Here is a 12,139-nt window from a genome sequence, read left to right on the forward strand (position 1 = left end):
GTCAATTTTCGCGTTTGATTAGGCATCTAAGGCTTTCACTTTAATCAATGCTGTAAAAAAAGACACACTGCGTACAATTTTATGTCCAGATACCCGCAAAACACTGATCATGTTCTTCTGACATCACAGCTTTGTCATTTGGCTTCTTGACAGTGGTCACGTAGCTTCATCTGAGCTGCGTTTTGCAGCACATCAATTATGCACCTGCCTGGCAAGATATGGAGACTCCTGCCATGCAAATGCACACTACACACCTCTGGGGTAGTCCCATTTTATTACATGAGCAATTATAGGGCCACTAAAAGCAAAAATTTTTCCATTACCGTCATGTTCCATATAACATCCAAGGGTGTTAAGATCCTATCGTGCCGTTTGATACAGAGGGTGATTTACATTGAATGACATTGCAATTGTAAATAACTGTAAAGCAATTTGTTAGTTGTTGCCCAAGAATTGTAGATGGGTTTTGTAGGATAGGAATTGTCGATGTATGGTCAACACCTAGTTTACAAGATACTTTATTCCCACAAATATGTTCCACCAATGTAGACAAGTTACTGATTCTTGTTTGGAAAAGGCTGGCTGGCTCAAATCAAACGAAAAAAAAAAAAAGAAAACCTAAATTTTTTAAAGCCAGATTCTTGCCTATTCTGTCCACTAAGTTTTTTTGTTTGCTTTTTCCCCATTAGTGTCACAGAATTTTCACTTTTATAAAGCTAAAAGTGTTCTCATCAAAGAAAAGTACTAGCTGATGTTTTCATTAGGCAAATGCTTCACTTAATCTACTGCATTTCAAGCCATATCCTTTATATACTATCTCTAAAAGCTGCTACTACGCAGAGTATCCAAAGGTGCAGGACCCTACACATTTTATTTTCTAATACTTTAATCTTAGTGCAAAGTAGAATCAGAGCTACTATCAAAGATTCACCTCGTTATTCTCTGGGCATGTATGAGAAAAACGAAAACTTCAGCCCCTATGCTTGGTTACAATGGCAAATTTTGAAATTTATCTATTCTCCTATTATCTTCACCATGCTGAGGCCGGACTTCACCCATGTGGACTGCACTGTGTGCTAGAATGTATGAAATCCTTATTAAAAAAAATAAACGAGTGAAGCAGTGATATAGTGCCAGTCATGCTGAAACAAACAGCATTTTGGTAGACAATGAAAAGTGCATAACAAAACCTGAAAACATTGATTTTTCTTTCTGCACATTCCTCAAATGACTAGCAAGATGGTATCACACTGCTCCAATGAATATGAAATAGCACATGCCCTTTCAGCCTTCCTTATCGCCAAGGTAATATGTAAAGCAAGGAGCACTTCGTGTTGTACCTGAGACAACTATCAACACCATTCTTGACAGAGATAACACAATACAGAAACTTAAGTTTTTTTTCATGCACCATGAAGACTTTTCAAATACAGATGATGGAAAATTTGCAAGAAACTACATTATTTAAATACTACAGGTTGCACCTCGTAAAATTTTGGCTAAGATTTGGCTTGTTTCGGTCTAGCTATAAACTTTTCCAGTCGTTTTGAGTTTTTGTGTCACCATGGGCGTCCGCAGAAATTCTTGCAGAGGGGTGCATCCAAGGGGGGGGGGTGGTCACTGCTGTGACATGACTGGCAAGATTAGTCAATAATAGGTAATAACATGCAAAATTGGCTGGCAATCCTGAAGGCCTTTTCACACAGATATGTGGACCCTGAGTGTGCTAACCAATATGTGCAGCTTATTGCTACTGTATACATGGCTTGCATTGACGTCACCGTGGCTGCCATATTGTGAACAAACTGGTTGAGACGCAGGGTGAACTGTTGCTCAAACGTGCATCAGATTAGTTCCGGTGCCCCCTCCAATCCTTTGTGTTCCCCCTTGGCGCAGCTGGCGAACAGAAGAAAGCGGGGTGAGCACAAAAGAACGTGATTGGGTGTCCTCTGCTGAAATGACACTCTAATGAGATAAAAAAGTCACGGTGGCCGCCATGTTTGTGAACAAGCGCAGAGAACCTGTCTGTGACGTCATGTGCAAGCCATGTATAGAAAAATATTCGAAATTCCAGGGGGGGTGAGGCAGCCACCCTCCGGACTACCATGTGTGTCACTACATTATTGCGCAAGTCTGGCTCACTCAATGCATCAATTGGAGTTCTATGAGGTACCACGAATAAATAAGTCTTCCATTTTTCTTTAACACAAGTTGATAAATTGTGATGTATTATGGGGTTTGACATCCCAAAGCAATACTATGCAAGAGGGCATAATAGTGAACTTATGAACACCTGAATGAAAGAAGAGGGAATGGACTGAGGAACCAGTTTTTTGTTAGACATAACAGTATAATGTCAATGCATTGTTATGAATACCTGTTCACTCATTTAATGAGTGTCTAATGCTTCGAACGTGAATGTTTCTGCATTCTGTCCTCCATCGGAATGTGGCCACGTATTGAGCGTGCAACCATGTTGACAAAATAAAGTACATATATATTGAAAAACACACTGAGCACTAAATTTTTCGGTCCGTGTGTTCCCAGTGTGGTTTCCTCTTCTCGGCAAAAGCTTTAATACCTTCCTGCGAGTCACAGTACTCCAAGTTGTGGAGCATCACACGTTCGCCTTCAGTGTACGCATCCTCTATGCCCATCTGAATCTGTCTGTAGTAGAACTTCTTGCCGAGGCACAGAACGGATTTGCTTTTGGCCTTGATGGCCGAGACCACTTGATCTGTTTCCTCTTGAAGCTTATCCTCAGGGACCACCTTGCTCACCAGGCCACTTCGCAGAGCCTCCTGGGCACTTATGGTGTTGCCTGTGAACAGCATGTAGGCGGACATCTTCTGTGGTACGCAACGGGCAACCGCGATGCCTGGGGTCGAGCAGAACAGACCGAACGCCGCACCTGGAAGCGAGAAGGACGCATGGTCCGTGGCCAGTACGATGTCGCATGTGGCGACCAGCTGGCATCCTGCCGCCGCAGCGAGACCGTTCACCTGCGCGATGACGGGCACCGACAGCCTGCGTATCGCCGTCATAACGCTGGTGCAAACGGAAAATATTTCTTCGATTTTGGCGCTATCACCGGACTCGATTTTTAGCTCCTTCAGGTCATGTCCCGAGCTGAACACGGGTCCGCTGCTGGAAAGAACAACGCAGCGAACAGAGCTCTCCTTGTCGACCTCCTTAAAACGAGCGTCCAGTTCCCTGAGCACAGCAAGCGACAGCACGTTCCGTTTTTTAGAATTGTTTAGGGTAACTTGGCGGACGCCGTCCACGTCGTTCACCCTGACGAGACTAGCGCAACGAGACAATGCAGTCGTGTGAAGTTTCTTGGTCAGGTCGGTAGGTACGACTTGACGCTTCGTTGAAAGCAAACATCGTAAACCAGCGCGCAAGGCTCCGCGGTTGCAAATTTTCACCGCTGGCAAGAAAACGTGGCCATCATCCCAACTCAACTGCAGCGTTCGAGGGTTCGAGTAATCGGGGCCAGAACGGGGAAAAAAAAAAAGAAACGTTCCGGCTTGTCTCAATTAGAAACGCAATGCAGATAACGCAAAAAAACAGGGGACCAACACAAGCGAATCAAACATGACGAACATTCGCGCCGTCATTAAAAAAACAATAGTGTCTACTGGTGTCTACAACATGGCCCATGGCGACCATGACGTTTTGACTTGGCTATCCTTCGGCTACAGTGCTTGCATTACACAAAAGCATAGCCTTTGAGATTTGAGATCAAGACTTGAAGACCTGTGGTCAGGAGCGTGATTTTAAACATAAAGCTACATAACATTAAAAATAAAACTGCAGTACAACCTCTAATTTTATTACTTAAGATAATATTTACATGGTCATATATTTCCTGGTCATCAGTATTTATGACTAAATGTAAACGTTCGTCTGTACGTACGTCCGGTGGCCGTAAGTGTCCCGCTGGTGTTTGCCGGAGAGCCAGCTTGCAGCCTTGCAGCCAGTGTGCCGGGTAGGCTGACCTTCTGCATAACCTCTGCCTGCATTTTTGTATTGCTTGGTAAGATCCACATCTCTCACTACAAACACAGATTTATTGTTCTGAAGTATGACACTCAACTTATTTGTCCTTTCGGAGCGAGTGCACTGAGTCTATGTGCTTAGGCGGTATGGGCATGGCATGCTTACATCGGTTAACGTGAATGATATTGGTTACATCGTAAGGTATTGCGGTACGCAAAGCTCAGGTGGCGATTGCAGTTGGCAGAATATTTGATGATAGCCCAAGACTTTATAAAAGCATTCGATCTCTGAAAGAACTCGTTCACCACCTGTGACGTCTCGTTCATTTTGGTAGGTATATCGGAAAGGAAGTAAGCTATTGATATCGTTCACATAATTGCATTACGAGTTTTTCTTTTCACTGTGAAAAACATACAGTTGCATGAATAAGGTAGGAAGAGAAAGTTTGGCTTTTAAGGGATCACAACACCAGCGCCCAGTTCTGCAGGTGCTGGTGCTCTGTCCATGTTGAGTAGTGCTGAGCAAGTCCTTTTTCTTTTGTCGCCCCAGTGTTTTGCAGATTCCGGCTTTGTAATGGCTGGTGCAAACGAGTCGCAGTTTCAAGGGCTCTCTAAATACTTCAACACTGTTACCAAAACGGGCCGCGCCAACGTAAGTCATGAGGACCAAATGAAGTGCACAAGAGGGAGCTCCAAAGGGTCGCTTGTTTCATTTTTCAGATTGCCAAGAGCACATACTTAGTACTGGGAACCATAGGTTTTCTTTTCTGGGCGAAGAAAAAGTCCAGTGGTGGATCTGCGAAGTAGATGCCTTAGGACAAGCCGCAAGAAAGGGTGCGGGACATCGGGCCCCCTCGCTGCCACCGTTCACGCGAGCATGCATGTGAAACCATTTGTGCATTAAATTCAGAGCCTGCCATATGTTTGTGGACTTAGTGTCAACAGCAAAGTAGAAAAAAAAAGATACATAATCAGTGGCAGTACACAACATGCATTGCTGTATTGAATAAAATTGAGTGTCATGCATACAACTGAGCATCTTTTTGTAGCTCATATTTTGTGTTGCGCTGGCTGTTATTTTGGCCAGCATCTATAGAAACGTCTTCAATATATCTGGGATGTGTTTGTTCTGATCATTAGGAAACTCTGTGAGACAGCGTTCGTAGAGAGACTGCTTTGACATGAAGTTAACCCTGTGCCACCTACAGAGATTAAAGGCTCATCTTGCCACACATTGAACGATGAATGATGAATTTCTATACTGTGACCTCTCACTGTAACCATTCTATGTGTTTAACAGAATGTTATAGTAGTAGGTTTTCTGTTTTGTGCCCTCACTAGTACATATTCATCTTGGTAAACGATAGTTGTAATTGCTGCTTAATTTGGGATGGTCATGTCATCTGTACCCAGTCACTAGTGCATACTTCATAGGATGTTGCACAAGGTTTGAGGCCTATAACTCTATCACTTTCATTTTTACTATGCATGCTTCGCAGTGGAGGTGCAGCACTGACAACCTGTTGGTTTTGGAATCGTAAATATCATATTGCTGTGATGTTTTAAATGTCAAACACATACAGTAGGCTGCCAATTGCTATAGAATGGCATGCATTTAGGGCTAACAGTTGTGAGGAGGCTTAAAAAGGGCAGCTATTATGCTGTAGGTTCCCTTCTAGACAAGGTGTTCTAAAATTTGCTGACAAGTTGCAAATTTCTGAACCCCGTCATTAGTTGCTGTAGGTTCAGTTCAGTAACCTGCTTTGCCATATGCCTGGTGAAGCAGATTTCTAGGGTCCTATTGTGTTCAGTTCTGTAGCGTACGAATTGCTGGCATGTACTTCGCATAGGGAAACAATAATTTTGCTGGTCATATACAGTTCGTCTTACTGATTTTGTCATCAGAGCGAGAGTTGTGCTAAGCTTTTTTAAAGCCAGAAGTTTAGTTAAAGGGCCCCTGCAACACTTTTTGAGCATGATCAGAAAACGCTGCCAATTGGTAGTCGAGGCTCCCAAGAACATCACAAGCCAAGCATTATAGTGCAGCACGCGGCCTGGAATTTACAATTCTCAACGTCGGCTAAATATCGCTCCCTCATCTCTCTACAAATGATGTAATATACCCAAAGTCACCGCCATTGGCCGACTTGAGCATTGTGAACTGAATAGTTACTGTGGTCGCCGTGGGATGCTGCCACGCGCGCACGCAATCACATTGAAAGTCATCCGCGCATTCGAAGAAAAAAAGAAAAAGTGCTCAAGGTCATGATGCGCGCTGACGAAGGGCTGCATCTTCTTGCCCCCTTGTCATCCCCCTCCCTGAGTAGCTTTCAGTGCGCTCGCTGGTATGAGAGGAGAGAGACAGCGCTTGAAGCATGCGACAAATCCCTGTAACTCCGCTCGTACTTGACGATTCTAAAAATTTTTGTGCCATGCAATTTGTGAAGCGTCATGCGCTAATAGTGAGACTATTCCATTATAACTCAGAAAATTGTTGCAGAGCCCCTTTGATTATGAAGAAATTGTTCTGTACTGCACCAAATTCAATGTGGTATTTTGCATTAGAAGAAGTACATATTAAACATTGAACAGTAAGTTTCTGGTTTGTTTTAAGTCATGAAAGGAGGGACTTAAGTTTCTAATGCTACCATTAATAAAGGACAATGCAGTCCTGTTGTGAAGTGGTTTAAATATTTTGTTTTTGAAGCATTTAGGCAGGATGTCGCTGAGATAATAGGGTTCCAAGCTCGTAGCTGCTTGGTGCCGCATAACAAGTTTAGGAAAAAGCAAACTACAGCTTGGCTATACATCCACTTTTATGGAAGGATGGAATGGAGGCAAGATTTTATAAATTGCGATTACTAACCAACTAGCTGCATTGACTGCATGTATTGGCGTCACATTGTTTAGCAGCAAGTGTGCTTCTGTGGAACTGGCTTCAAAGGCCTCTGGCAAAAATTAGTCTCTTTGTCCAAATGTTTCAACAGCAACAATTCTTTTGTGACAACTTCCCATCACTTCATGCATTCATTCCTGTGAACTTCTGCCTTTCTTCAATGGTTTTAGGTAACTTAAGGCTCTAGATATTAAAGCAATTAACCTTCTCCTTGTGACACTAGTATTAAGAGTTCTTCATTTAGATAACTGTGTATCCTCTCAGACTAGGACTGCAGCTTACTCAGGCTTTCAGTATAACTGCACCACAGTGCCGAGAGAGAGTAAGGATGTGTGTCTCTGTGCTCTGTAAACTGTGGCCACTTTGAATACGTGACAGTGCCACCACTGTGTTCTGGCTTCTTTTTCCTGATAGGAAACTGTCGTGCTGAATAACTGCAGATAAGAACTATTTTTCACTTTCAATTGAAAGCACAAATGGAAAGTTAGTGATGATAATATTTCACCCATGCTTTTCTTTTAGCCTGATGGCAATGTTCAAGTACTTCAATGTGGCACACATGCATCCTCTGATGAATAGCAGATGTAGGTAGGTAGGTAGATCTATAGTGGTAGCCCGCACTCAGAGTGATTGGCAAAGCCTCACACTTGAAACATAATGGAATTCCATGTTTCTCGCTATCACACTAGCATTTCCTACCTAGATTTAAATGATAAAAATGTGAACTATAATTCAAAAGCGACAAACATGATTAACATCCTATACACGATTGTGCATGCTTCCCTTACCATGTAACAGTAGACAGTTCTCGCCACCTTGTCCCTGTGATCCGTCACCATCATCAGCAAGCAGTCTGCCGATAACATTGTTTTCAGTGTCATTAAAAATGTACCTCTTCTGATTTCACTGTCTCTCGCAGCTATTGGTTTTACTGAACATGCTAGTGATTTACAGTCTTTCAGAGATGCACAAGCAGCGAGAACAGCCGAAGCTATATATACTTGAAGATCTGCCCACTTAGCTACTCAATATATGAGCTTATCAGACACAGAATTAGACATACGGATTAAACAAGGATAGAAGCAATTTATATATTCTACCTAGGCTGCCTTGTTTTGCACTTTTAAACTGCAGTGTGTTAATGATATTTTGTTATGCTTTATATGCCTGGCACAAAATCTGCAGCGCAAGCAACACTTTTCCATGTACTTGCCACAACATAGGAAGGTATGTTTACACAAATGAAATCAGGATGCCAGTGCATGTCTCGAAATCTTGCCTTTACTTGCCTTCAAAGTAATCACCATTGCTACAGCACACTTCTGACATTAGTTGTGAAGTTTTTGGAAACTGCCAGCAAATGCTTCTTGTAGATGTTTCAAAGCAACGTGGCCACAAATCGTTGGATATCCGCAATGTCTCCTCAACACCTTCCTTTCCATCTCTAAAGCGTTTAAACCACTCACACACACACTTTTTACTCACTACTTCAGCACCGTACTCTTGGCACTAATATTACGAGTCTTCATTGCCTTTTTGCTTTATTTGAAGCAAAAGTTCATGTTAACGCGTTGCTCCATTTTGCAATGACATGAATTCTGACACATGATTCCGTTAGCTAGCTTAGTCGCAGCTTGCATCACTGCTTCACTTTGGTAATTTGCATACCGTAAAATGCCGAGCAAGCGTACCCCCTCCCTTTTTCGGCAGATCTGAAAAAAAGCGCCTGTGACCGAGCAAGCGCCCTCCCTTTCCTTCCTCCCCTGCTGCCATTTTTTTTAGGGACGAGCATCGCTTGTGTAAAGAGAACCACAAGAATGAGTACACTGTATGCGTATCTAATGTTTATGAAATTTCGTTGTCATGTGGCCGGTCGTATATTGGTCAAACGGTCGCTGCTTCAATGGTTTGACAGTGACGAAGGGGAATAAAAAAAAGAGTAAATAAATAAAGCATTCAATTAAAAACATGAATGGGCATTTTTTATTTTTAGCGGCTCTCCCACTGCCATCTTGAATTTAGGTCCGGGACCGAGCAAGCGCCTCCCTCCAAATCTGGTTGGATTATCCTTCACCTGTAGGGGGGGGGGGGCGCTTGCTCGGTATTTTACTGGTAATAGGGGCATTTATAGACTTCTCTCTTGGTGCCCCTTCGACCACAGCTCATGTTGAGCTCAATGGTACCTAGAAAAGTTGCGCTGTTCGATTGTGTGAATTTTTTCAAAAAACTTGTCACGACAAGAAACACCTGCCAAGGACAACAGTTTCCTGTTTTGCTACATTAAAAAGAATTCAAGCCACTTTAGAATTTTGCTAGCCACCAGTACTTGTTACCACAAGTGAAAATTATTGCTTTGGATAAACTCAAGGGGCGTAGCTAAGGTTTGATTGATTTTGGGAGAGGTCCTACCCCTTTATGTGTGTGTGTAAATTGAAAGTGTTTGTGGGGGGGGGGTGGAATCACCCTCTACCTCTAGCTACACCTATGGTAAGCTCGTGCAGTTACATTTCACAGAAGTCGTGCCTTTACATTAAAGGTGAAGTATCTACTGAAGAAGACCATTCTTAAAGTTGTTTTAGGGATAGAAATGTGCAAATATGTATTCAAATGTGATTTAAATAGTTGACACAATTCATATGTGATTTGAGGATTCATTGTTTACAACTGTCAAACATACATTTTTGTTTGAATATGTGAGATAAGAGTACTTATTGGAGAGTGTTAGCAGGTGCAAGCATGGGCTGCTTGAAATGATTCTCTTGCAAGAGTGCCACAATTTTCACATGGCTTGAGGTAGTTCCTGAGCAAAAGCACAAGATATAACTTGCTGAAATGCATAATACTGCATTATTGTACTAATTTTGTTCAACAAACACCATACTCAAATGTGCATTTTGTGCAGTGTCTTTTTTTTTTTACTTCATTTTTTTTCAGAGCAGTGGTGCACCAGATTAAAAGCAGTTACTGAAATGCTCCCCAGTTGAATGGTTGTAAACAGCATTACAGCCATAAACCAAATTACAGCTTCTTTGAACCAAACATGCCGCATTCAAGCGTTTGGTTTGTCCTTGTTGAGAAATAATAAAATATTTGGTATTCAGTTTCTTATTTAAAAGCCATTAATATTCAACTAGATTTTAAAGAAATTATTAAACACTCCTACTTATGGAGAGAACATAATACCAGTCCCCAACATATTTGCCAGGAACTGTGCCCCCCAGCCCCTCCACATTTGGACAGCAGACTTTCCACAATAAGGCCCTTAATTTTATGGCTTCGTACATTTAGATATGGGTGAAGAAATAGCATTTCTGAATAATTCTTCACTAGCTCCAGTTGCTTAGGGTTGTCTTTTCTGAACACAATGTTGTTATTCATCTATTGCCAAGGTACATTTCTGAAAGAACTAATTCTCCTCTCAGCTAAGCTATTCAATATTTTCAACTAAATCTTTGCAGGTATATGCGGTGAAGCATACCCATAACTCGAACCACCAACTCATCAGAGCTTTCAGAAAAGGCGCAACAGCCAATATCCCTACCGTTAATTCACCTTTGTGCTAGGCATCGTTACGTCATTTTATAGCTTTCATCAGAGTTCAGCCACACAATATAAGATACAACTATAGGGATAGAAATTTCAAGAAACCTTGGTATACCTTCAAAGGAAGATGAATTCAGCTAGCACACTGAAAGCACCCTATATAGAAATGTCCAGCGCTCTGTGGAAGAGCACAAAGCCGTATTCATGTTACGACAATGACTATATACTATCTCATCTCAAGTATAAAATGCGTGAACAATTTTCTCCTATACAGCACATACTCTCACTGCCATGTCTTGGCAGTCTGTGAAAGCAGTTGCCTGTGAGAGCTTATTGGCAGTCCTTCGAAGCTTTACACTGACAAGATTTCTTCATCACCATTACATCGACTGAAGAATATCTGCAGTCACGTCACTGATCTGGAAATCCCAAGCATTTTCTTTATGTGCCCTCATTATTCTGTTCAGATTTCAACAGTACATGTACTGCTTACATGTAGAGTGTTAGAGCATATTTTCCCATAAAAATTACTAGAAGGAACTCCAGTGCTAGTGCCTGCAGGTGCTGCAAACTGGGCAGCTACGCTAGCATGAAAATGATGGTTAGTACATGCATATTCCTAAACTTCCTCGAACCTTATGACCCCCCCCCCCTCCACCTGTCCGACTATGCTAATTGGCTATGTTCAACATATGTAATAAATGCCACATTTCATAGTGATTATGCGTGTGTGCAGAGCCCCATTTGCCTTCTGCATTTAGAAATATGAAATTATGGCTAACAAAGCACAGAAAACAAAGCCATAAACACGAAGACCAGACAAATATATGTGCTAACCATTATTTCTATGGCAGTTAAACAGTGGTGCTACAGTTCCCTCTGGTAACTGTAATAGCAAACAGGGTTTGATGGAACACAGATTTTCCGAGTGCATTTGGCTACAAAAATGACAAAGTATCGTGGACCTCTCAGACATTGTGCAACCAAGTTTGTCGCCAAAGGTCACTTTGGTCAAAAAGTGGCTGTTTGGAGACAGTCAACTGTTGCTACATTTTTCAGTCGTAAACAACTGAACCAATTGGTGGCACAGGGACAGGACATCCGTTGCTGCACGACACTAGCACTGCCAATTGCAGCAGTGCAGAAATTTCAGAAACTGGGGCTGAACTTTATGCTTTTTGAAAACAATGATACCACACAGAGGGTGCCACGCAAGTAACAGTGAAACAAATTGGGAAGTGCCGCACTGCCTAACTATAGTAAACTGCCAAATTTTTGTTACTCTGCCTCAGCATGACAGTCTTTTGGGAGTGTTTTTTTTTTCTCAATAATCTAGTATAACGCCTTTCCAAGTAATCATAGGATGCCCTCAGTATTGGACTAAATTGTCTCCCAAATCTTCTGCCACAAAAATTTTTCAAGTCCGTCAAGTATAAGCAGAGCTACAGGTAGTCATCACGGCCTTGATGCATTTTTCTTGCATCCCAACGAATGTGCTGGAAGCTACACAAGGGGGAGGGGGGTGAAATGGCAAGGGGGCAAGAAGTTACACAAGCGTGCTATGCACTTGAGCATTTTAGAGCGCAGCTCTCAGGCACCTGTTCCTGCGCTGAGCATCGTCCCTTGTTGGCCCTCACCGTAACCAAGTGAATGAATGCAGCAAAAGATATTCTGGCTCGTGCGCCTCGAGTCGCGCAAA

General features: G+C 42.3%; 1 protein-coding gene and 1 long non-coding RNA gene across 2 annotated transcripts; one reads left to right on the forward strand and one right to left on the reverse strand.

Moving 5' to 3' along the window:
* Positions 1-2,493: 2,493 nt before the first annotated feature.
* LOC119383046 (enoyl-CoA hydratase domain-containing protein 3, mitochondrial) lies at positions 2,494-3,599 on the reverse strand. The gene is made up of 2 exons (XM_049413026.1): positions 3,583-3,599; positions 2,494-3,534 (listed from the first exon to the last, which is right to left on the reverse strand). Exons 1-2 carry the CDS (start codon positions 3,597-3,599, stop codon positions 2,520-2,522), a joined length of 1,032 nt encoding a protein of 343 aa, XP_049268983.1. The 3' UTR covers positions 2,494-2,519.
* Positions 3,600-3,920: 321 nt separating this feature from the next.
* On the forward strand, positions 3,921-4,907 carry LOC119379119 (uncharacterized). Its single transcript, XR_005181111.2, has 3 exons — positions 3,921-4,039; positions 4,552-4,653; positions 4,722-4,907. It is a non-coding gene; the product is annotated as an uncharacterized LOC119379119 (long non-coding RNA).
* The last annotated feature ends 7,232 nt before the right edge of the window (positions 4,908-12,139 follow it).

Source organism: Rhipicephalus sanguineus, chromosome 1 (assembly GCF_013339695.2).
Source record: "Rhipicephalus sanguineus isolate Rsan-2018 chromosome 1, BIME_Rsan_1.4, whole genome shotgun sequence".
Taxonomy (NCBI): domain Eukaryota; kingdom Metazoa; phylum Arthropoda; class Arachnida; order Ixodida; family Ixodidae; genus Rhipicephalus; species Rhipicephalus sanguineus.